The sequence below is a fragment of the Chiloscyllium plagiosum genome, unplaced genomic scaffold, assembly GCF_037043375.1.
Source record: "Chiloscyllium plagiosum isolate Xiang-an unplaced genomic scaffold, Cpla_swu_hap1 HiC_scaffold_3, whole genome shotgun sequence".
Classification (NCBI taxonomy): domain Eukaryota; kingdom Metazoa; phylum Chordata; class Chondrichthyes; order Orectolobiformes; family Hemiscylliidae; genus Chiloscyllium; species Chiloscyllium plagiosum.
In genome coordinates, this window is record NW_028270141.1 from 110,490,861 (window position 1) to 110,512,471 (window position 21,611).

Sequence of the window (21,611 nt, forward strand, 5' to 3'; positions counted from 1 at the left end):
GCTCCTTGTGCTCTTACACCTTTTGGTCGATCCTCTTTTGGTATAACAGTGAAGACTTCATCAAAGTTGGACAAGAAGCTTTCCTTAATATCTTCATTGGACTCAATGTTTAGTTCACAAACACTGATGATGCTGGGTTACTGATTATGGCTGAGACTGGGAATGGGGGGAGGAATGGGTTCGCTTATCCAACATTTATCTGGAAATGCATCCAAGATCCTATTCCAAAGCCCAAACCAACTCTGAGAGCCAATGTTAGTCTTTTCCAGTTAAGAGTGAATTATCTCTCTGCTTGTTCTCAGGAAGGTGGCTTCCAGTGCTGGTCCTGATTTCAGGCTGGAGTGACCCAGAAAGGAGCATTCCAACTGTATCATTTCAGCCATCAATAACGGTATTGCTTTTCTCTATATCTGCACAACAGTATGTGATACTTTTAATACTTCTGCATTGCGTCCTCTATGATATTTTATCTACCTGAAAAAATGAGCTGAGAATAAACACATAACTCAGGCAATTAGAATTTCCATAAACCTATTAGTTCATGTTTTGAAATGTGTGACTTTAAAAGGAAGCTCTTTTGGCACACACTTAGATAAAGTCTACTTTTTTTATTGCCAGTAAAATTCAGCAGTTACATATTTACACATTTAAACAATTTGAAAGCACAGGTTTCAAAATATTTTTATCAGAGCTACTCATGTACATAAGGCTTGATAATTTAGATACACTTCCTCACAATTAAGTAACAAAAGGTGACGAGAATCTTTGGCACTTACGGTGTGGTGCAGTTCAAAGAGGGACTGAGAAAGCTGTAGTCCTTGTGGTAATGTTCCCTATGGATAAGAACATAATCTTACCCGGGTTGCAAAGTCAAAACCACACTGCTTTCACGGTTGGGTTCTAGTTATCTTATTATGCAACATTTCAGCTGGAAGAGTTGCTTCAGTGATCAGAACTTATATATTGCCCAAAGCAAACATAGCAGGCAAAACCAGCTAGAAAGATATCTCAATGGTATTGTTTAAGTAACCCCAAGATACTTGGGAATAAAAAAAACTCCCCAATCGGGAAACATGTTGCAGATAAACACTTTGTGATTTATCAGTTGTTATATTCAATTCAAGTGCTTCTATTTCTGAAAGGCATTCCTTTTCCAGGCACTTAGGCAGTACTTACTAAGACATTGGTGTTTTGCTCAGAATCTATTTTTACTTTAACAACATCTTGCAGAGGCACGATCACTTTATGTAGAGCAGTCAGTGCTTTGGTCTGGAACAGCCTGAACAAAATATATCAATACTTAATTACAGATAATACTTTTTACTTATGAATATATTTGAAGAGGGTCTCTAGGCGAGACATTATTTTTTCTTTGAATCCATACTGGTTTCTGTTATTCTACTCGATAAGAGAGAGTATTTTGTGTCAATATCAATACAATATTGTTTGTTTATCTGTGACTGATGACTCCCAATCACCAGTGTTTCGTGAGAAGCACTCGTTTTTGGAATTACGTAGCGATGTTGTGCATATCCAATAAGACTAATTGGTGAATGAATCTTCCAGATGCAGAAGGCAAATGATAACTCTTTGTATACTTATGCATGTGGACTATAGATCCACTCCACAATTTGTGTGAGTGTTTTACTATAGAAACCATAGGAAATATTGTCTTGTAAATTATGGCTTGATTCTGTGATTACCCCAAAGCCAACATCAAAGCACAGTATACTGGAGAAAAGAGCAACGGTCTTGTACACGTTCATCCTGATGTGATCACCTTTTCTATTGGTTTAGAATGTGGTATATTTTAAAAACAAAATATTATGCTGAAATTATGAAGAGGAGGGAGATTAATCTACAATATTATTTTAACTGGGTTGACAGAAGTGCATTGAACTGCAAAGGTTAGAATAAGAATCTTGGGCATTCAATGGTTTATGCTGTGTTTGCAGCTTTAGCAGGGTGCAAGTGGGGATGCGATAACCAGTTCGTGAAAAGTGAAAAAAAAATGGGTTATATATGTTTGGCTAATACGCTTAATCTCTAGACAAGTGATCCATTAGTGTGGAAAGTGCAGTTGTGCAGCCATCAGGTACAGACAGGAGCAGCCTTATCTGTGGTGGTACCCTGGTCATTGACAATCAATTAACACCCAGTACTGAGACTCATATTTAAAGGAAGACTGTTTGACCAGGACCAAAAAAGGAATATGTCATTATGTGTCCAAAATCTTAGGACAGTAAAAGAGAAAGCTAGAGGCAGGAAGAATAATTCCAAAGGATCGTGTTTAAGGAGTTCATGTGAGGTTACTTGTTGAAACAGTCATTACTCTAAGGCAAGTCTTTGAATCCAAAAGTCTTGATTAAATTCACATTGCAATCAAGTCCACTGACTATCTGCTAAAATTATGAAAGCGAGCACCATTATAAATGAGACGTTATCAATGACCAATGTTTTTTTTTAAACAGTTGACCCTCTTCTCCACTTCTTGCAGGAATTGCTTTGAAGTTCTTGTGAGACGACAGCTGGAGCTTCGCATCCTCTGACGTGCCATAACTGCTGAAAGAACAAATACTGCGGCCGCAAGAACCTTCCTACGCTGCCGCCAAATGGAACGTCCAAACGTGTTCCAGTCTCCGGCATATTCAGTCCAATCCCAACCAGTGCCACAACCAAGGAGCATATTTGATAGCGGTGACCAGTTTGATAAAAAGGAGGATCTCCACCAATATGTTGTAACATAAAGGCACACATCTTCACTCAAGTCCAACTATTTTGTCAAACTAAATGCGCTGGTATCTGGGATGGTGAGACTGTCAAGCTCCCCAATGGCCGTGTGTCAAACATGCTCTGCTGGCTGCCATTAAGCAGAGGTACTCCCTCCATGGTGGGCAAAATCTGGCGATCAGTCATGGTACCACTGGGGGATGAGCCCAGAAAACCTCCTTGAGAAGAAATTATTTTCTCAGGGCTGGCTGCCAGTCTAGGGGAGGTGGAGAAGTTATATCCATATAAGCCGTACGGGCTGTGTAATCTAAAAGTACTGTAGGAGCTCTGGTGTGTCTGACTGGCACTGAAGGCATTATTTGATGGTGAAGGCATGATGTACTGGAGCTGAGGAGATGATATCCCAGAGATTGGCACAGGTAAGCCAGCCTGATGGCAGCTGAAGGCCTCACTCTCATTGTTGGATATGGACATGTTCCCACTTGCTGTGTTCGTTACTCCAATGTAAGAAGAGCTCCTCTGAGAGGCAAAGGTTTCACTGCTCGGGTTGGTCAGGCGGTTGTAGGTATCAGCAAGACTACTGCTGTATCTGTTAAAGGTCAGGCCTGTGCGGTTGCAGGTGGTGAAGTCAGCGGGGCTCAGGTTGCACAGTTGGCTGCTGTTTGGTGCCAGGTGGAAAGCTGGGGAGGAACAGGAAGAGCCAGGCAGAAGATGTGTAGGCGCACCATTTCCTGGGCTTTGGTGGGCACTTGAAGATACTGTGCCACCTGTGAAGAAAAACACAGTCTCTTGACAAACTTTGTTGTTGCAAATGTCGTCCATTCACTTGACCATATCTGTCACTGGATAGGACAGCATTTCTGTGTATAACATTGGCCGGCTTAACAACATCCAAATGAAAGTAACAAACATTTTCCATTGTAAACTGTTTCCTGTCAATACTTGGGATACACGTTGAATGATTCCATGTTCCGATAAGGCTGTTTTCAGCCTTAGACTGGTGTAGCACACACAATGCCAATGAGTATTGTAAAGAGGCACATTATACACTCAACAGGTCAGTACATTTATGAGTCAATCAAGCCTGAAAGGTGTCCAGGTGCATCCCTAATATTTTGCAATAGGCGATGCTGCCAGACCTGCTGAGTTTTCCCAGAAATCTCAGGTATTGTTTCTGATTTTCAGCATCGGCATTTTTTCTTTGTTTACTATGCTGACTCTGTGTTCAGCTTCATACATGAAAATGATCACTTTAAAGTTTTGGAGCGTTACTTCAGCAAGAGTCAGTGAGTTCAGGAAGCAAGGAAAATTGTCAAAAGATATATTGATGTCCAGAACACTGCTATGCTTCAGTGTCGCGTTAAAGGGACCTCAGAATAATGTTATTACGTTAATGTTATCAAGTATTTTCATTTCTTTCGAATCTCCCACTGTCAATGTTTAATGTATTCCAGGTCTGGGACAAAATCAGAGTGGTCACATATAATTTGGGTCCCCTAGCCACACCCATATTAAGTTCAAATATTTGCAAAGTTGCACATGCATTGAAAATTCAGTGTGCTGAAATTTACACACAAAGCATCAGTTTTACATGATCTGATTTTGCAGTCAGACCTTTGCTATTGATGTCACAGCAGACAGCTTAACATTCTGAGAGAAGGTTATATTCTCAATCACAATCACAAAGGCCAACCTCCTATCTATAGAATCGATCTACCAGGCCTGCTGTCAAAGGAAATGCCACCAGCATTCTTAAAGATCCATCCTACACTGGCAGGTCTGCAATCTCTACCATCGGGGAGAAGGTACAGAACCTGAACACATGCACCAGCCAGTTTTGTAACAGTTTCTACCCTACTGATGTTAGAATACTCAATATACTCACAAACTCTTAACATTCACCTGTACCTGTGTTTTTGTTTTGCCGCTGTTTACCTATTATTTACTTATCTATGCTACTTAACTCTGTGATCTGCCTGTATTGCTCACAAGACAAAGCTTTTCACTGTGCCTTGGTACATGTGATAACAAATTCAATTCAATTCAATACTCTGATCTTATGCTTAACCTCCACAACCACCTGATGAAGGAATGGCACTCCGAAAGCTTCCAATTAGATTAGATTAGATTAGATTAGATTACTTACAGTGTGGAAACAGGCCCTTCGGCCCAACAAGTCCACACCGACCCGCCGAAGCGTAACCCACCCATACCCCTACATTTACCCCTTACCTAACACTACGGGCAATTTAGCATGGCCAATTCACCTGACCCTGCACATCTTTGGACTGTGGGAGGAAACCGGAGCACCCGGAGGAAACCCACGCAGACACGGGGAGAACGTGCAAACTCCACACAGTCAATTAAATCTGTTCATTAAAATACTGGCCTGACAAACAAATCTTTTTGATCTTTGTTTACTTTGCCAACATCCGTTTACTTAGTATAAAGCCATGAAATATAAACTAAAAAGAAATTTCCCACTTATTTTTCCCTTGCCGTCCACCCTGCCTGATGCTCTAACAAAAGCAATGGTTTCAACAACAAAGAAAAAGCAATACCTTGTTTGTGAATCCCAGGGATATCTTCAAAGCTGAGGGTCCGCAAAGAGGGTCTCCAGAATGCATAGGATTCCACAATCGCCTCTAGACCCATTCTATATCAAGAAAAGTATACTTCATAAATCACTTCATCTTTCAGTTATAAGCTATCTTCATCAATGGAAATACGTTTTGACAAAAACAGGGTATTGCAGTACATCAATCTGGAATAATGTAGTCTGCAATTATTTTGAAATGTCCACAGTAATTGCGAATATCTGAATATCGGTCATATTATATTCAGTAATATAGAGCATATGATTACAATGAGATGTAATGATTACAATGATTACTATAGAGTAGAGCTGTGTTTAGCACAGAGCCCAACACTTACGCCAACTGAATAGAATTCCAGTTGATTCAGTGGAAGATGGGTTAATCAGCAATGACATGATAAAGTGAAGATAACAATTGTTCATTCGATCTTTGTATGCCAAGTTGTTTTCAACTTTACAAATAGGCACAGGTTGTCTGAGAAAATAAATCACATTAGTAAATTTCTAATGTTAAATATGGCGCGGTAAAATAACAAGAGAGTTCTCTCATTAATCAATCAATCAGTTTAATTTCTGTTTTTGCTCACAGAATTGCTCTGCTTGAAGGGCTGTTTGCTATAATTATTGGGATTTTTTCTGGTGTTACTGGACAATTCACAAGTGCATTTACGAGAGAATATCACGGCAAAAATGAAAGTACTGGAAAAATTCAGATCTGACAGAATTTTGTTATTGACACTCACTCTGGTCAATGCTTTGTTTCTTTACTGCAAATTAGCATTTGCTTTGCCTTGTGTTCCATCACGTCTCTGTTACTTAACCTCTCCCAGCCTGTAATCTACCTTTCCTTCAATTCCTCCATCTTGCCATTTTCAAAAGTAAAAAGTACGTCACATTTATACCTGCCCTCAGTTTTGAAGAGGAGTTGTATCTGAGTCAAAATGTTAACTCTGTTTCTGTCCTGACTGATAAACCCATCATGTTGCATTCTTTTTCCCAAACCTCTTGCTTTACTTGCAGATTTTCAACATTCTCCAAGTTGTTAAATTAATGTTTGGCCTGAACCAAGTTTTGCAATACTTACTGTTTTGTGAACATCTTTAAAAAAGTCTTATTCTTCAATGATTTTGTTTGACACTGGAGTGATCTTTGATGTAGAATGCAACATTATTCCATGTTTGTATGTTCATAACAATGATGAATATGTTTTGAATATGCTATTACCATTTCATCCAAATTTGAATGAAGTCATTGAAATTAAATAATCATATATTTCCAGCCAATGTGTGGATACAATCCAGCCTTTGGGACAACATGTCTGTCTATCTAAATAATAGAGTGGAACAGAATTACTTGACATTTGCTTTCCTGAATTTGAAATCAAATCGAATCATTTTTAATTTTTTTCCATTCAATGCCAGTAATTTCATCTCCATCCGGAATCCTTGCTGTAGTGTGAGACGAATGGTTTAAACATCACAGTGAGAATAATTGCCACATTGTTTCACAAGGAAACTGCTCAGTCAAACACTGGATTTCAAAAAGAAGTTTCTAGTTGGTGTTGGCTGATTAAGTGTTTCGCTGATAGAAGTGGGGGCGCAACACTGATACATATGATATCTGTTGGAGCCAGTCGTGGACCTTGGAAAATAACTACAATGAAGCTGGCGGAAAGATCAAGAATTATGCCAATCATAAGACAAATGTTCAACAGCAAACATTTAGTAGTTTTTTTTTGTCATTTAAGAGTTTTGTAGCCAAAGGATATTAGCAGAATTTCATTTATCCCAGACCTATCCCTGATATTTCTGTACTTGAGTGTTAGAACAAATGCATACTTCCTTCCTTTCATTAATTTTGCAGCTAAAATGCACTTTTAGCACAGTTAACATTGGTTCACATTTGTAAACACCAGGCATGATCGCATTTGAAAGCTTAGCAGTACCTTAACAATGCACACTGTCATTAATGCACAGATTGCCATGATGGAAAAACACTCCTTCAACTTCATTTGGACTACCTTCATGAAAATGGCCTTCGTAATTTGCACAAAGTCAGTGTTTTTCCACATTAATTGTCCATAAACTTTGCCACTGAAGGTTAATTTTGGCATTTAACAGTGCAGTTATAGTTTCAGTGGTAGAATATATATTACTGACTGCCAACCAACCTTTCCTGCCCAAGTGGGTAGGCAATGGCATAATAATCTTGTCACTGAGCTATTAAACCAGTAACCCAGTCTAATGTTCTGTGGTTAGGTGGTTCAAATTCTGCTTTGCTAGATGGTGACATTCAAATTCAATAAAAATCCAGAATGAAATAGCAGGCTAAATGCAGTCATTGTTGATTGTCACATGAACCTAACTGGTGCCCTTTGAGGAAGGAAATCTGCTTGCTGGCTGACATGAGATTTCAGACACACTGACATGGTTGTAATGTAACTGCCAGCTAGACCATAAATGCTGGCCTCACCTGCAATGCCCACAACCCATGTATGAATGAAAGAACTGGTAAACGTGTGAAGCCTCACCCTTTTAAGGTGTGTAATTGTCTTAGGTGATTGTAAGAATATCAAATGTGACTGTCTTCTTATTTTCTCTCTGTCTCTCTCTCTCTCTTTCAGAATCCAACCATTTTCTCTCTTTATTCGCAAACCTACAGGCACGCAGATGAGGAACAGGAATATTTTGTTCAGCCTCCTCCGTTCAATAATATCATGCCTGATCTGATTGTGGCCTCAAAGCCACATTCGCCAAAGCAACCTCGACAGCACCTTCCAAACCCGTGACCAGTTCCATCCAGAAGGACAAGGACAGCAGCTACAAGGGAACATCACCACCTGCTGGCTCACCTCCAAGCCACTCACCAAACCAACCAGTGAGTCCCACGTCCCATGACTGAAATTTTAAAAAAAAACTTGGAAATAAAATAGCATTCCTTTGGTGTCACTAGGTCAAAATCCTGGAATTCGCATGTTACCAGCATTGTCGATCGTCCTACAGAACACAAACTTCAGCGTTTCAGGAAGACAACTGACCCCACTACCTTCTCAAGGGCAACTAGGGATGAGCAATAAATGTGGGCCCAACCAGCGATGCCCACGTCCCATCAGTGAATAAAAAAAACTCTCATCTACTCCCAAAAGCCTTTGACTCTTTCTGTACCTGATACAATATTTAATTAACTCTAAAATACCTAGCTTCTCAGCCCTTCCTCCTTGTTTGTTTCTCAATCCTTCAATCTTGATGGTTGAGGTACCCTTCAACCCATTGCTCACTAAATACAACTATCAGCTTGCACGCAGGACATTAGTGGACAAAGAAATGCAAAGCCCAAGTATACAAAAGTAAGCTGATGGCTGTGAGAGGTCTGCTTCACCAACATCTGGACCATCTCTTTCAGTTGAAATCTTTCCCAAAATGCCAATTAATTTTGAGGCAGAATGTTCCAGATGGTGACTGTTCCCAGCCCAACAACCAAAGTGTCAGCAAGAAATGCATCCCCTGTCCTGTCGGCAGCCCTGCAGCTACTTAGCACCTGATTGGCTGGAAGCATGATTTCTGCCTTTGACTCCCTTCCTGATGAAGGGCTGTTGCCCAAAATGTCGATTTTCCTGCTCCTCAGATGCTGCCTGACCTGCTGTGCGTTTCCAGCACCACTCTAATCTAGACTTTGATTTCCAGCATCTGCAGTACCCACTTCTGCCGTCAGAGTACTGATGGCTGTGTAGTCTCAACAGTGCCACTGGCAGGAGTGGCCACTATTGGAACTACAAGCCATCTCCAAATTCTAAGAGCCAGAGCCAACACAGCCAGGTAGTGATGTGGTCTTGGGGCAGGAATAGGAAGAGTGGGGAGTCAGAGAAAAGAGGGATTGGTATCAAAAGGATAAAGTTAAGCAGTGAAGAACACAGAATGTAAGGGGGAAAAGTGACAGGCTTTGAGAGAGTGGCCAGACTGAAAAGGGGGCCAGTGAGGGAGGCTCCCTTTATATACCACCTTTATTATTTTAGGCTGAAACATCAGGTTTTGCTTTCCCTGTCCCCAAACCCTTCCCACCAGACAATAAATTACAGCTGGGTGGGAAATATCCCTGCCACTCGAATAGGACAAAAGCATAGGAGCCAGCTTAGGCATTGTCCATCTCCAACTCCTGTAGGGATTGCACTCAGGAGGACCAGGCAGGAGGGCAGACATCTGGGGAATTTTAAAGACCTTCACACCTGGAAGCTTGCCACGAGGAATGGGACCAAAACATTCTGGCTGTCATTTTAGTTATGTTCTATGAGGTAGTTGACAAAAATGTTGACATCTAGGGTCCTGTCCATTAAACATTAAAGTGTGACTTGAATTCATATTCAATAAACCAGTATTTCAAACCCCAGATACTTTCCAACCTTCTGGGTTCAATATTGAGCTCAACAGCTTCAAATTGTGAACCCATTCCTTCCCTTTCTTTTAGCTTTACCTGTCACCATGTTCCTTCTCCCCTTCCCCCACTTCAGTGCGACTGTCTGATATTTCCAGTCTGACAGTTAGACACACCATTGTTCTGCCATTCTCACATTCCGAAAACTTAATCGAAACAAGTCAGCATCCTTTCTCCCCCAGCACTCCAACCACACCCCCCACCACCTAAATGCTTTCCCCTCCACACTTCACCAGCTCTGATGAAGAGTCATCTTGACTCGAAATGTTAGCTTGCTCTCTCTCCATGGATGCTGCTTGACCCACTGTGATCTCCAACATCTTTTGTTTTTCAGTAGATGTTCCATCATCCGCAGTCATTTGCTCCTAGCCAGTATTACGTAGTCTGCCAAAAGTGGTACATGTATATCATGAATTAGGAGCCAGACCAGGCCCTCTCCCCTCTTAAGTCTGCTGTGCCATTCAATAACATAATGACAGAACTGACCATAACCCCCTTCACTGTTTGGTTAACAGGAACATTTTCACCTCTGCCAAGACACTGCTTCTATCGCCTGTTCAGGAAGATCTTTCCTAAGCCTCTTGACCTTATGAGAGAAACTTGGGTCTTTAATGGAAAACCTTTTATTTTTGAATAATTACTTAGATTCTCCCACAAGAGGAAACATCCCTTCCATCCTGTCAAGACCACTTAGGATCGTATGTTTCAATTAGTTTGCCTCCTACTCCTCGAAATACCAGTAGATAAAAGCCTGGCCTGTGCAACCTGCCCCCACAGGACAACTCACCCATTCCAGCTCGGAGTCGGAAAAACTTCTCTGAAATTCTTTCAATGCATTTCAATCCTTCCTTAAATAAGGAGACCAATGTTGTACACAATACAGATGGCATCTTGCCAATGTTCTGGAATACTGAAGCATAAGCTGCCTACTTTTGCATTCAATTCTCTTTGCAATGAATTATAATATAGCATGGGTGGCATGGTGGCTGCAGGAAGTATGGCGGCTCAGTGGTTAGCACTGCAGCCTCACAGCACCAAGGACCCAGGTTCGATTCCAGCCTTGGGTGATTGCGTGGAGTTTGCACATTCTCCCCGTGTCAGCATGGGTTTCCTTCAGGTGCTCTGGTTTCCTCCCACAGTCCAAAGATGTGAAAGCCAGGTGAATTGGCCATGCTAAATTGCCTGTAGTGTTCAGGGATGTGCAGGTTAGGAGCATTACTCAGGGGTAAATGTAGAAGAATGGGTTTGGATGGGTTACCCTTTGGATGGTTGGTGTGGACTTGTTGGGCTGAAGGGGCTGTCTCCACACTGTTGGAATTCTATAACGTAATGTTCTATAACTTTTCCTAATTACATGCTGTACCTCCATACCAGGCTTTTGTGTTTTGTGCACCAGGGCACTCAGATCCCCCTGCATCTCACAGCTCTGTAATTTCCTGATTAAACAGAAAATTTCACATTTTCCTAAATTATATCCTACTTGGCAGATTTTTGACCATTCAATGAATCTAACTTATGCCTTTGTGGCCTCTGTATGTCCTCTTCGCAGTGCAGTCCTCAGCTCAAACCGAAGTATTCAGAGTGGGTGTAAAGAATTGCTTTCTCATTGCCAGATATCACATTACTCAAATACTTAGTTCGACAATAGTGGTCAAAGGCAGAGAAGCTAAGGCCTTAGGGGTAAAGGAGAAACGAATATTTTTAGCTGGCACAGAGTAAGACACCTTAGTGACCCTGTCACTGAATAGTAATCCAGAGGCCTGGACTGATAATCCAGAAATTGGAGTGTAATTCCCCTTTAACAGTTGTAGAAATTAAATTAAATGAATTGAACAAAATCTGGAATGCAAGTTAATAACAGTGATGGAGACCATAAACCTCTGCTTCAATCCCATCTGATTCTCTCCTGGAAAAGAAATCTGCCATCTTTACTAAATGTGATTCCAGACCCATAGACTTGAAGCTTAATTGTTCTGTTAAATGGCTGAGCAAACCACAGCAGTCTAATCCAAGATGTTGGCGTAAAACCATTCCCTCCCACCAGCCCCGGCCCCACCTTCAAGGGCAAAGAGAAACAGACAAATGCTGACCTTACCAGCAACACCCATATCCTTAATGAATAAAACAAAAATTTCTGTGGAACCAATTTCCATGATTCTATGAGTTTATCAGCAAAATCCCCTACTTCCTTCACCCTTGTATGTTTATTTAACTTCCTTTTAAAAAGCAGATGTGATATTCCTTGGTGATGATCTTATATCAATAGTCTCCGGTTATGCTCTTTACCATGTGTTGAATCACAGTTTCTGTTTCTACCCTATCAGAGCCTTTCTTAATTTAATCATCTTTATGAGGTTATTCTTCAGCATTTAATTTTAAGTAGAGTTGATTAGATTTCCTACAGTGTGGAAATAGCCCCTTCGGCCCAATAAGTCCACATCGACACTCTGAACAGTAACCCATTTCCTTCTGACTAATGCATCTAATACTCTTGGGCAATTTAGCATGGCCAATCCATCTGACCTGCATTTCTTTTGGGCTGTGGGAGGAAACCAGAGCGCCCAGATGAAACCCACACAGACACAGGGAGAATGTGCAAACTTCACACTGACAGTCACTCGAGGTAGGAATTGAACCCTGGTCCCTGGTGCTGTGAGGCAACAGTACTAGCCACTGAGCCACCCTTTGTCATTTTCTGAGAGTTACAATCTCACAGTATCGCTCCTGTAATGATGTATTTTTGCATCTTTGTTTGTGCCTCTAGTTTTTCTATGATATGGTGACCAGAAGCATACACAATGCCCAGAGTTTGTCTAATTAAGGTTGAGTACAAACTGAATATAACTTATCTACTTTTCAGATCTATCCATCTAGAAATGAACCCTTGTGACTGTGATTTGACTTTGTTATGATGAACCAGTAATTCCAATCTCAGTGCTTTGTGTATGTGTAGTCTCAGATCCCTTCTACCCTATTTTAAAACATGTTCCATGTTCTGCTGCTGAGATTCATATTTCCTATGAAACACATGCCCTTCTTGCTCCTTATCTTTCTGACCAAACATTCCACTTACCCATGATTGAATTCATTCGGCAGTTTGATGCCCACTCTGTATACTTATTAATGTCATTCTGCATTTCGTTGAAGTCCTCTTCCGTTTTCACTATCTCTCCAAATTTTGCATTTTTCACAAATTTATAAAATGTGTTTTTGATTCCAAAATCTAAACCATGCATAAAAACTGAATAGGTACAACAGCGGTCCAGCTCTAATCATTATGTAATCCAACCTCTTCTATCATTCTGAATATTTATCTTTTTGCTAGTCAGCTAACAATTAGCCTAATCATGACCTGAATTAATCTAAAACACGATTATTTATTGAAAGGGTTTTGTTTTTATTTTGGAGTCCAGCGACTGGACTTCAACATTGTCTAATCTCTGTGCTTCAAAGGTTTTGATGACTCTAGTCAAGTGAAACTTTCCTATTTGAAGTCCACGTTGACTATTCAACTTCTGTCCGAATGTTCTTTCAGGAAGACCATTGGCCATCCTTCTCAAATCTATAACACCAGTGACACCAGCTCCACAATAATGTGGTTAAATCTGAACTGCTCTTTGAAAATGACCGAGCAAACCATTTCGTTGGAGGGGAGTTAGGGACTGTGAACAACACAGATATCGACATCCCCTAAAAATACAGAGAAAATGATAATTTGCTATCTGTCATTTCTAGTTTTTTTGTATTTTATCGTTTTCTGGAGATGCCATTATTTTTCCCACCGGTAATGCTAAACAGACTGGTTTTATATTTCCTTGCACACGTTCCATATTCCTTCTGCAACTGGTTATCGGAGCCTGCTTTATTAATGAATTGTTCTCAGCAGTTTTAGACCCTCTGATACAATGTTGCCCTGCAAATGAAGCCTTTCTTTCCCGATTTGGGAGAAGGGCAATACAAAATATGACAACGGAGCGCCGATATGATGGCCCGACGTTTGGCCGCAGTCTTGAAACAGTCACAGCAACCAGATGATGAAAAAAAAGTATATCGAAAGTTGAGCTGAATGCTCGCTTGCCAATCTTTTGTTCCGATATAACGGCTTTCACACTGACTTTTACAGGGGATCATGGGCATTTTGCAGGAAGCTATCATAAAATATTTATTGGGTTGACTTGGGCTCAAAAATCAGGCTTCGTTTTCCCAGTAATAGGAACGCTTGGGTTTAGCCGGGATAAAAGTCGCCTCCCGGAGAGATGTTGCTCAGGCGATAATTTATCCAAGATGCCTTGAACTTTTCCCATTTGATCACTTGCCGCGCTTGCGCGATCAAACAGCCCAGTTTAGTTAAGCAGAATAAAGTTTGTCCTTCCCTGTATTTTCTCAGACGCCAGTGTTTGTCCCTTTCTGCTTTTAAACTTTAAGGGCAGTATAGAGGCTGGAGGAAAAATGCCCCATTAATCTCTGCAACTGTCCCTTTTCTATGGTGGTGCCGCCCGCCAATTGCCCCCATTTGAGTGAGGCGGAGGAGGGTGAGGTCTTGACTGGAAAGTGGCCTTTCACACGGGGAAGGCTGTAGGTTGGTGGTGTGAGTGTTGTCTCTCACACACACACACACAGATGTACATTGCCGGCGCTGTTCAAGGCGCCCTCTGACGGGAGCAACCCAATGATTTACCTGTTCCGCCCGGAATCTCGGAAGCCTTTAGCAAATGGGTTCCTGTCGATCTTCAGTCGAGTGATCTGAGACAGAAGTGGAGTTGAGATTAGAGGGCGGCACATCTCACACGTCTGCTTTCAAACTGGATCTAACACTGCTGCTCTGCTCTGCACACACCCAGACCCAATTTCTAAAGCTTTTGCAGTTACCACCCCCCTGGTGCAGTCTTGATAAAAGTTATTTTCAAGTGAAACATTTGTCCAAAAGTCGGCCCAGTCCGTGATATTACAGCATGATATATATATATATTTAAAATGTCATATTCGATTTACAAGAGAGAGAGGGCCGGCTGTTCGTTCTTGTGTGAATGCAGTCAGGGAGAGCGGTTCGGTGTGGGCTCGCTGTGGGGGTGTGTCAGCCCGGGTCAGACACCCCTCCGCCCCCTTACCTGTTGGTTCTGGTAAGCGGTGACGGTGGTGAAGACGGTCTCGGGGAAGCAGAAGTGTTGGACGCCGTCCCCTCCCGGGATGGGCTTGACCGGCGACAGCTCCTCCGCACATTCCTTGCGGATGACATGGACCCGAGGCTGGTACTTGTGCATCGAATGCAGTATAATCTGTCCCGGGAAGAGATAAACAAACTGAGAGGTGTGTTTGTGTGTGTGAGAGAGAGAGCCCACCTGGCCGGAGAGGTAGCTGTTGCTCTCTGAGCGCTGGCGGTTTGGTGAAGGAGCCACCTTCAGGAACCGGGAATGACAATGTCCCCCCTGGTCCCACACGGTCAGTTAGTGACAGGCACTTCGTTTCATTCCTCCCGCGACCTTCCTCCCGCCTGGGCTCCAGCAAGCAAGCAAAAAGCCCCGTCTATTTTAAAAGAGTGACTCTAATTATTTCTTCCTGCCTTTATTTACTCCGCCGTCCTCCATTGTAATTGCGCCGGGACATATTCAGGCATCAGACAGTTTTTATGGTAAATCTTGCCATCATTTTGATATGCTCGGCTAGATACCCAGAGGCTGCGGGTCTTTATGCTGCTGTTATTGGGTCAGTCTCATGTTCATTTAAATAATTGCAGAATGCCCGATTGTTATTCTGAGCTAGCGCTGCCTGACAGTTTTAAAAGCATTCTCCCGGGGAATGAACAGCTCATGTCTCCCTGATCCGTGCCTCGCTTGCTAACCAGTGGCAGACGGAACATCTCTGATCGAGATGACACTTGGCCCTCTGCTTGAGCTGTTGCAAAGCCCGACCTGTTCAACGTTTCGGAGAAATCCGAACACTCTCGCACCCAGCCGGCACCAACAGCTGGGCCTGAGCGGGGTAGCTTTCAGCGATCACATCTACTCAGTGACTCCCGGCCCCCGAAAGCAAACCGCCCCTAGTGCAGAAAGGCTGGTGAAGCAAGAGTAGTTACATCCTGGTGGATGTGGATACCGGAAAAGAGTTATTCTTTTTAATTAGCAATCAGATCCACAAGGAACTGCACGGGAGATGTGGAAGGAGATAGTGAGAGTGGGATTCTGCTGGGCGTGAGAAGCTATAAATTCTTTTTGTGCGGAAAGGTCCTTATGTGAATCATTTTGCACCATTAAAAACCACACAACACCAGGTTATAGGCCAACAGGTTTATTCGGAAGCACTTGCTTTCGGAGCGCTGCCACTCCACAACCACCTGACTATAACCTGGTGTTGTGTGGTTTTGAACTTTCTCCACCCCAGTCCAACACCGGCTCCTCCAAATAATTTTATACCCAACACCCTTCCCTCCAAAACAAAATGTGCAAGAGGGTTATTAACCAAAAGTTCCTGATTTCAGCTCTGCTGTGAGAGACTGAGAGTCTGATTTTCTTTTTCAAATTTAGAAATTAAAAGACTGCTTATGAATTTATTGTTAAAAAGAAAGTTAACGTGGTGGAATAATCGACCTTGCCCCAATTTGCTCTCTAGGCAAGTGGCTCTCCGTTTATCTAGCTTTATTCCTGATGAAGGGCTTTTGCCCGAAACGTCGATTTTCCTGCTCCTCTGATGCTGCCTGAATTGCTGTGCTCTTCCAGCACCACTAATCCAGAATCTCCGTTTATCCAGGCAGCTACTGTAAGAACAGACGATTCCAGGCGGCTCGTCACCTCCTTAATGCGCACATTTCCAGAATAATCCTTTCTCTTTGTCATTAAGTTTGAACACCTCAGTTCCGAATTCAAATCAGAACACCAGTCAGGCACCAATACCCAGCAATACGATTACTCCGTGTTGGGATATTTCTTTCCTGTTTATTATTCCCTCCACCCCCCCCCCCCCCCCCCCCCCCGACCCTCCCCCTGTTCTTGTTCAGCCCTGGGCACTGCCACAGGACCCTATTTCACCGGCCGGCCGGCTTTATCCGCTCAGGGTACAAAGATAGCAAGCCGACGTCCCCCAAACGGAGCGCCACATTCATACGGGGCTGACTAGCAAACAAGAAAATGCAGAACAGAAATCATTGTCACGATATCTTTATCGTAAAGAGTTTACAAAAAGGAAGGCTCGAGCCAATTTAGAAAATTGGAAATTTCCCAGGCAATTCCCCAATCACTGTTATCGAAGATTCACCGTTACTGTGTGTGTGGAGACAGTTGGGATCATTTTTATAAGTCTATCGTTTACACGACTCCCATGTACAGAATTCTATCGATGTTTACATTGTTTTTAAGTTTCCATGTGTCAAGTTATACACTTCTAGTTTTCCTGGTTCTTATTTTGATGTTAAATATAATTTGTAAAACTCTTCAGCGGTGTTTCCAAATCATCACCCATCAGGGAAAGGAGAGGTCTCTCTCTGCCCATTTCCTGACCCTGCCTTACTTAAATAAACAGGTTACCTCATCTGCGGCCACCTCATCAGTTTGAGGTCGTTTTTTAAACAAACTCAGCCGGGTCGAGGCGTCAGGGACACTGCACTCATCGCTTACTGGTGATAAACACTAAAACGCGGGCAGGTATTTGCACTAATCTGGTTCGGAATGAACCGCATCAATCGGTCCGGCGAGGAAAGGGTGGCGGCTTTGAAAGACAGGCACAACTCACATGTCCTTGGTCGTCCAGTTCGTTGTTGGTGAGTTTGAGCTTGTCAAAGCTGATGACCTGCCGCATCCAGGTATCCCCCGAGGCCGGGGAGTCCGGGTGGATGTAAACCCGAGGCGGTACCGGAGAATCTGCATTGCCAGCTACCATCCATTTGGAGCTGTGATACACATACCTGCACCCAGAGCAGAGAGAGAGAGAACACAACCGAGCTGGACCCTCCCGGGAACACCAACACTTACTACTTCATTGAAATAGCAAACTAAACCAAGCAAGTCGAAATGTTTAAACTAAGTACAATTCCCCGGATGCAATTACAATTACACCGTTTGGAAATCCTGTAAAGGTGACAAGGGGCTCATGTTGGTGAATGGCCTTAAAGATTTGAATTCAGAATTGATGTTTTTAGTTTTGAACAAGCAATTATTCTGGGAGTGGTGCGTCCAGTACTAGGGCTAAGTGAGACAAGCGCTTTGGGGTTAGTTGGGAAGCTAGGACCTCTTGTTAAACAACGGGGTAGGTGCGCGGTTTCGCGATAAATCAACCGTTTGCCAATGTTGATGGGCTTGCTCGAAGGTGGACGAGAGGTTTTCGGACCACATGCGTTATTGCTAGAAGGTACAAGTAATAGGAGAGGTGTCCATCGGAATTAGGACCAGGAGTAGGCCATTGTACCCCTCCGACTATAGTCTCCCGCCCACCGCGATAACCGTTGACTCTTTAGTGAAGTTTTAAGGTTGAATTGGAGGACATATACGGTCTTGCAAAACAGTGTTCTGGTCGGGACTGTGGAAGGGGGAAATGCAGGTTACAAAGAGGAATTCTTAAGTATTGGTCCTATAATTCCGACCAGTGTTTGCAGGTTTGGATTTGGTGAGACGCGCTCCGGCCGGAGAGAACTGTCGCCAGTCGCTGCAGTGACTCTCTGAGAGGGATGCTGTTTAATACTGCAGGACGTGGATTACCGGTCTGAGTGAGATGGCTGGCCTGCCGCTGGTTGTACCCCGAGTGGTCAGCGATGTGTGGATCATAGACCTTACACTGGCACCTGAATCAACCAGGAACTCAGCCCAGCGACATTCGGCCCGTCCGAACTCTCCCCGATTCCTCTTTCAGGTGTTTATTGAAACCTGGTTTATTGTAAACTGTTTATGCTCTAACCCACACACTCTCTGACTCCGCAGACCTACAATTTTGCTCTTCAGTAAGTATCCCAAAAAACCCTGTTGCGCTCAGGAACTTTAATTCTGAGTGCCCCCTTTGACGCCGGGTTTGTGACTACGCGAGTTCAAGTGCAGACCATTTCCCTCTTGCTCCCAGCTCCGTGCTCTAACCTGTACCGCTTATTGTCCACGGGTATAATGTCCATGGCGATGTAATACTGCTGGTGGGGATCGAGTCCCGTCATCTTCACCCGCATAGCCGGAAACATTCTCCTAGCAAAGACCAACAGGAACATATACAAACCAATCAAATTGCTTTAAGAGAGAGAGAGAAAAAGAAACAAAAAGCTAAACCAGTCAGTCTTCAGCCTGCCAAGCCCCCTCTCAATCGGATCTACCAAATGTCGGAGCAGACGACTGAGACTTTGCAGCGAAACCTGGAGCCGCCATAATAAACAGCTGGAGAGAAACGGCCGACACTCCCAAAATACTGCCTGGCCTTTAAAACTACTGAATCTGGGCTAGACAAAAACACATCAAGGGAAACACTTCCAAAAACATTTACTTTTCGATACGTTGCAGTTTCCCCATTCCCCATTCTCAAGCTGCTCCCAAGTGGGTGTTTGCACGCTGGATTGCCGGTGCATCTGAAATTGTTCTTCGGAAAAGCGGTTTAATAGCTGTGCATGTATTAAATTGACGCAGACCGGCCAACCGAATGTAGGCGAACGCCAAAACAACACTGATGTGTCTCCCCTGTTAGTAAACCCACCCAAAACAAACACTGATGTCTACCCTGTTAGTAAACTCATCAAAAACAAACACTGATGTCTACCCTGTTAGTAAATCCACCCGAAACAACACTGATGTCTACCCTGTTAGTAAACTCATCAAAAACAAACACTGATGTCTACCCTGTTAGTAAATCCACCCGAAACAACACTGATGTCTACCCTGTTAGTAAACTCATCAAAAACAAACACTGATGTCTACCCTGTTAGTAAACTCATCAAAAACAAACACTGATGTCTACCCTGTTAGTAAACTCACCGAAAACAAACACTGATGTCTACCCTGTTAGTAAATCCACACAAAACAACACTGATGTCTATCCTGTTAGTAAATCCACCCAAAACAACACTGATGTCTACCCTGTTAGTAAACACACCGAAAACAACACTGATGTCTACCCTGTTAGTAAATCCACCCAAAACAACACTGATGTCTACCCTGTTTGTAAACCCATCAAAAACAACACTGATGTCTACCCTGTTAGTAAATCCACCCAAAACAACACTGATGTCTATCCTGTTAGTAAATCCACCCAAAACAACACTGATGTCTACCCTGTTAGTAAACACACCGAAAACAACACTGATGTCTACCCTGTTAGTAAATCCACCCAAAACAACACTGATGTCTACCCTGTTAGTAAACCCATCAAAAACAACACTATTGTCTAGTTTTTAGTAAACCCACCGAAAATAAACACTGATGTCTACCCTGTTAGTAAATCCACTCAAAACAACACTCATGTCTACCCTGTTAGTAAAGCCACCGGAACCAAACCCGCGCACCTTGCCTGGGGACCACAGACTCTCAGACTGACCTGCCTGCTTTGGTGATGATCATCTCGGTGCCGATCTCGTGAAACCTCTTCCACAGGTCTGCTCCCTGAAGCTCGACGTGGATGTCCTCCCGGGAGGTGCCACACTTGGGCGCAATGTAGGCCTTACTGACGACCGGAGGGGACGGACACGACAAGGCATCGTCCCCATTCACAACTGAAGCACCAAAGGAAGAGAAAAGAATGCGTGAAAGCGCCACGATTTACAACCCCAGGTGATAGAGTTCGATACCGAACAGAGCGACGTGATGCAATCTAAACAGTAAAAAAACTAAGTACAATTGCATAATAAGTACTAAGTAGAATTGCATAATCATTTCTATGGCATGCATACAAAGCTGAAGTAATTTGATTTGTCCCAGAAACTGATGTGACATATTTTTTGATCTGGAATTAGATTGTTGAAAAAAAAACAATTTTTGATTGTTTAAAACTAAAACGAAACCGAGCTGCCAACAGCAGCATTCCTTGTCGAAGTCGTTTCCCCCCCCCCCCTCCCTCTCTCTCTCTCCCGGCGAAGCTAATGGTAAATAACAGCAGCTGGAGGATGCGAGCGAAAAGCCTGGGGAGGCGTGGGGGAACTCACCGGCTCTCTCGCTGTGCTCAGTTTCGCAGCGATTCTGCCCCTCGGAGCCCCTGTCCTTGCTCGGCCCGTTCACGCTCGGGCTCGTCCTTCGCTCTTTCAGCTCGACCCCGATGTCGGCGCGCCCCTCCACTTTCCTCTTCTTTTCCGCCCCGATCAGCGCTTCCACCGAAAAGGCATGAGCTTTCAAACTCATTGCGGACGGAGATCTCCTTTTCTCAGCCATCCCACGCTGGGCTGTGCGTGTGAGTGCGAGTGAGACAACACACACACACACACACACAGAGATTTTTGTCTTCAAAAAGTTGTTTTCTTTCCCTCACCTCCCTCCCTCTCTCCCCACACACACACACACAAACACAAACTCCCAATCCCAATCCAATGCCTTACTGCTGGGTGAAAATACTGATGGGGTTGAGAGAGTTAGGGAGGGAGAGAAAAAAAAGAACAAGGGCGCTCCGTCTCGTCCAGTTGGAGTGACATGGAGTGGAGGCGCCGCGGATGGACTCCCTTCCTCTCTCTCCCTCTCTTTCTGAGCGCAATTAGGGCTGGTAATTGAATTTTGTTGCCTGGATCTGTCAGCACTTGCGAGCAGCGAGAGAGAGGGACATAGCTGAGGCGGCTCAGCTCCACGCGTGTCACACCCACCCCCAACACACACACACACACACACACAGGGCGGCGGGAGGAGGCGGGGCCCCGTCTGCTGCCAATCACAGCTGCTTCGCCCTATCACTGCCCGCCGATTGTCCTCCTCGCCCAATG

The 21,611-nt window shown here is 43.5% G+C and overlaps 1 protein-coding gene across 1 annotated transcript; it reads right to left on the reverse strand.

Moving 5' to 3' along the window:
- Nucleotides 1-593: 593 nt before the first annotated feature.
- Nucleotides 594-21,473, reverse strand: tbx18 (T-box transcription factor 18). The gene is made up of 8 exons (XM_043686976.2): nt 20,850-21,473; nt 20,246-20,420; nt 18,808-18,909; nt 17,477-17,648; nt 14,863-15,030; nt 14,433-14,497; nt 5,292-5,386; nt 594-3,497 (listed from the first exon to the last, which is right to left on the reverse strand). The coding sequence occupies exons 1-8, from the start codon at nt 21,070-21,072 to the stop codon at nt 2,782-2,784; spliced, it is 1,716 nt and encodes a 571-aa protein (XP_043542911.1). The 5' UTR covers nt 21,073-21,473; the 3' UTR covers nt 594-2,781.
- Between the last annotated feature and the right edge of the window lie 138 nt (nt 21,474-21,611).

What these genes read in the sequence shown, in the direction of transcription:
- tbx18 (XM_043686976.2), bottom strand. Translation starts at nt 21,072, where the DNA reads ATGGCTGAGAAAAGGAGATCTCCGTCCGCAATGAGTTTGAAAGCTCAT. An exon ending in TGAGCACAGCGAGAGAGCCG is followed by an intron (nt 20,421 to 20,849) that starts GTGAGTTCCCCC and finishes TTGGTGCTTCAG; the next exon opens with TTGTGAATGGGGACGATGCC. An exon ending in CCGCTTACCAGAACCAACAG is followed by an intron (nt 14,498 to 14,862) that starts GTAAGGGGGCGG and finishes CTTCTGTCTCAG; the next exon opens with ATCACTCGACTGAAGATCGA.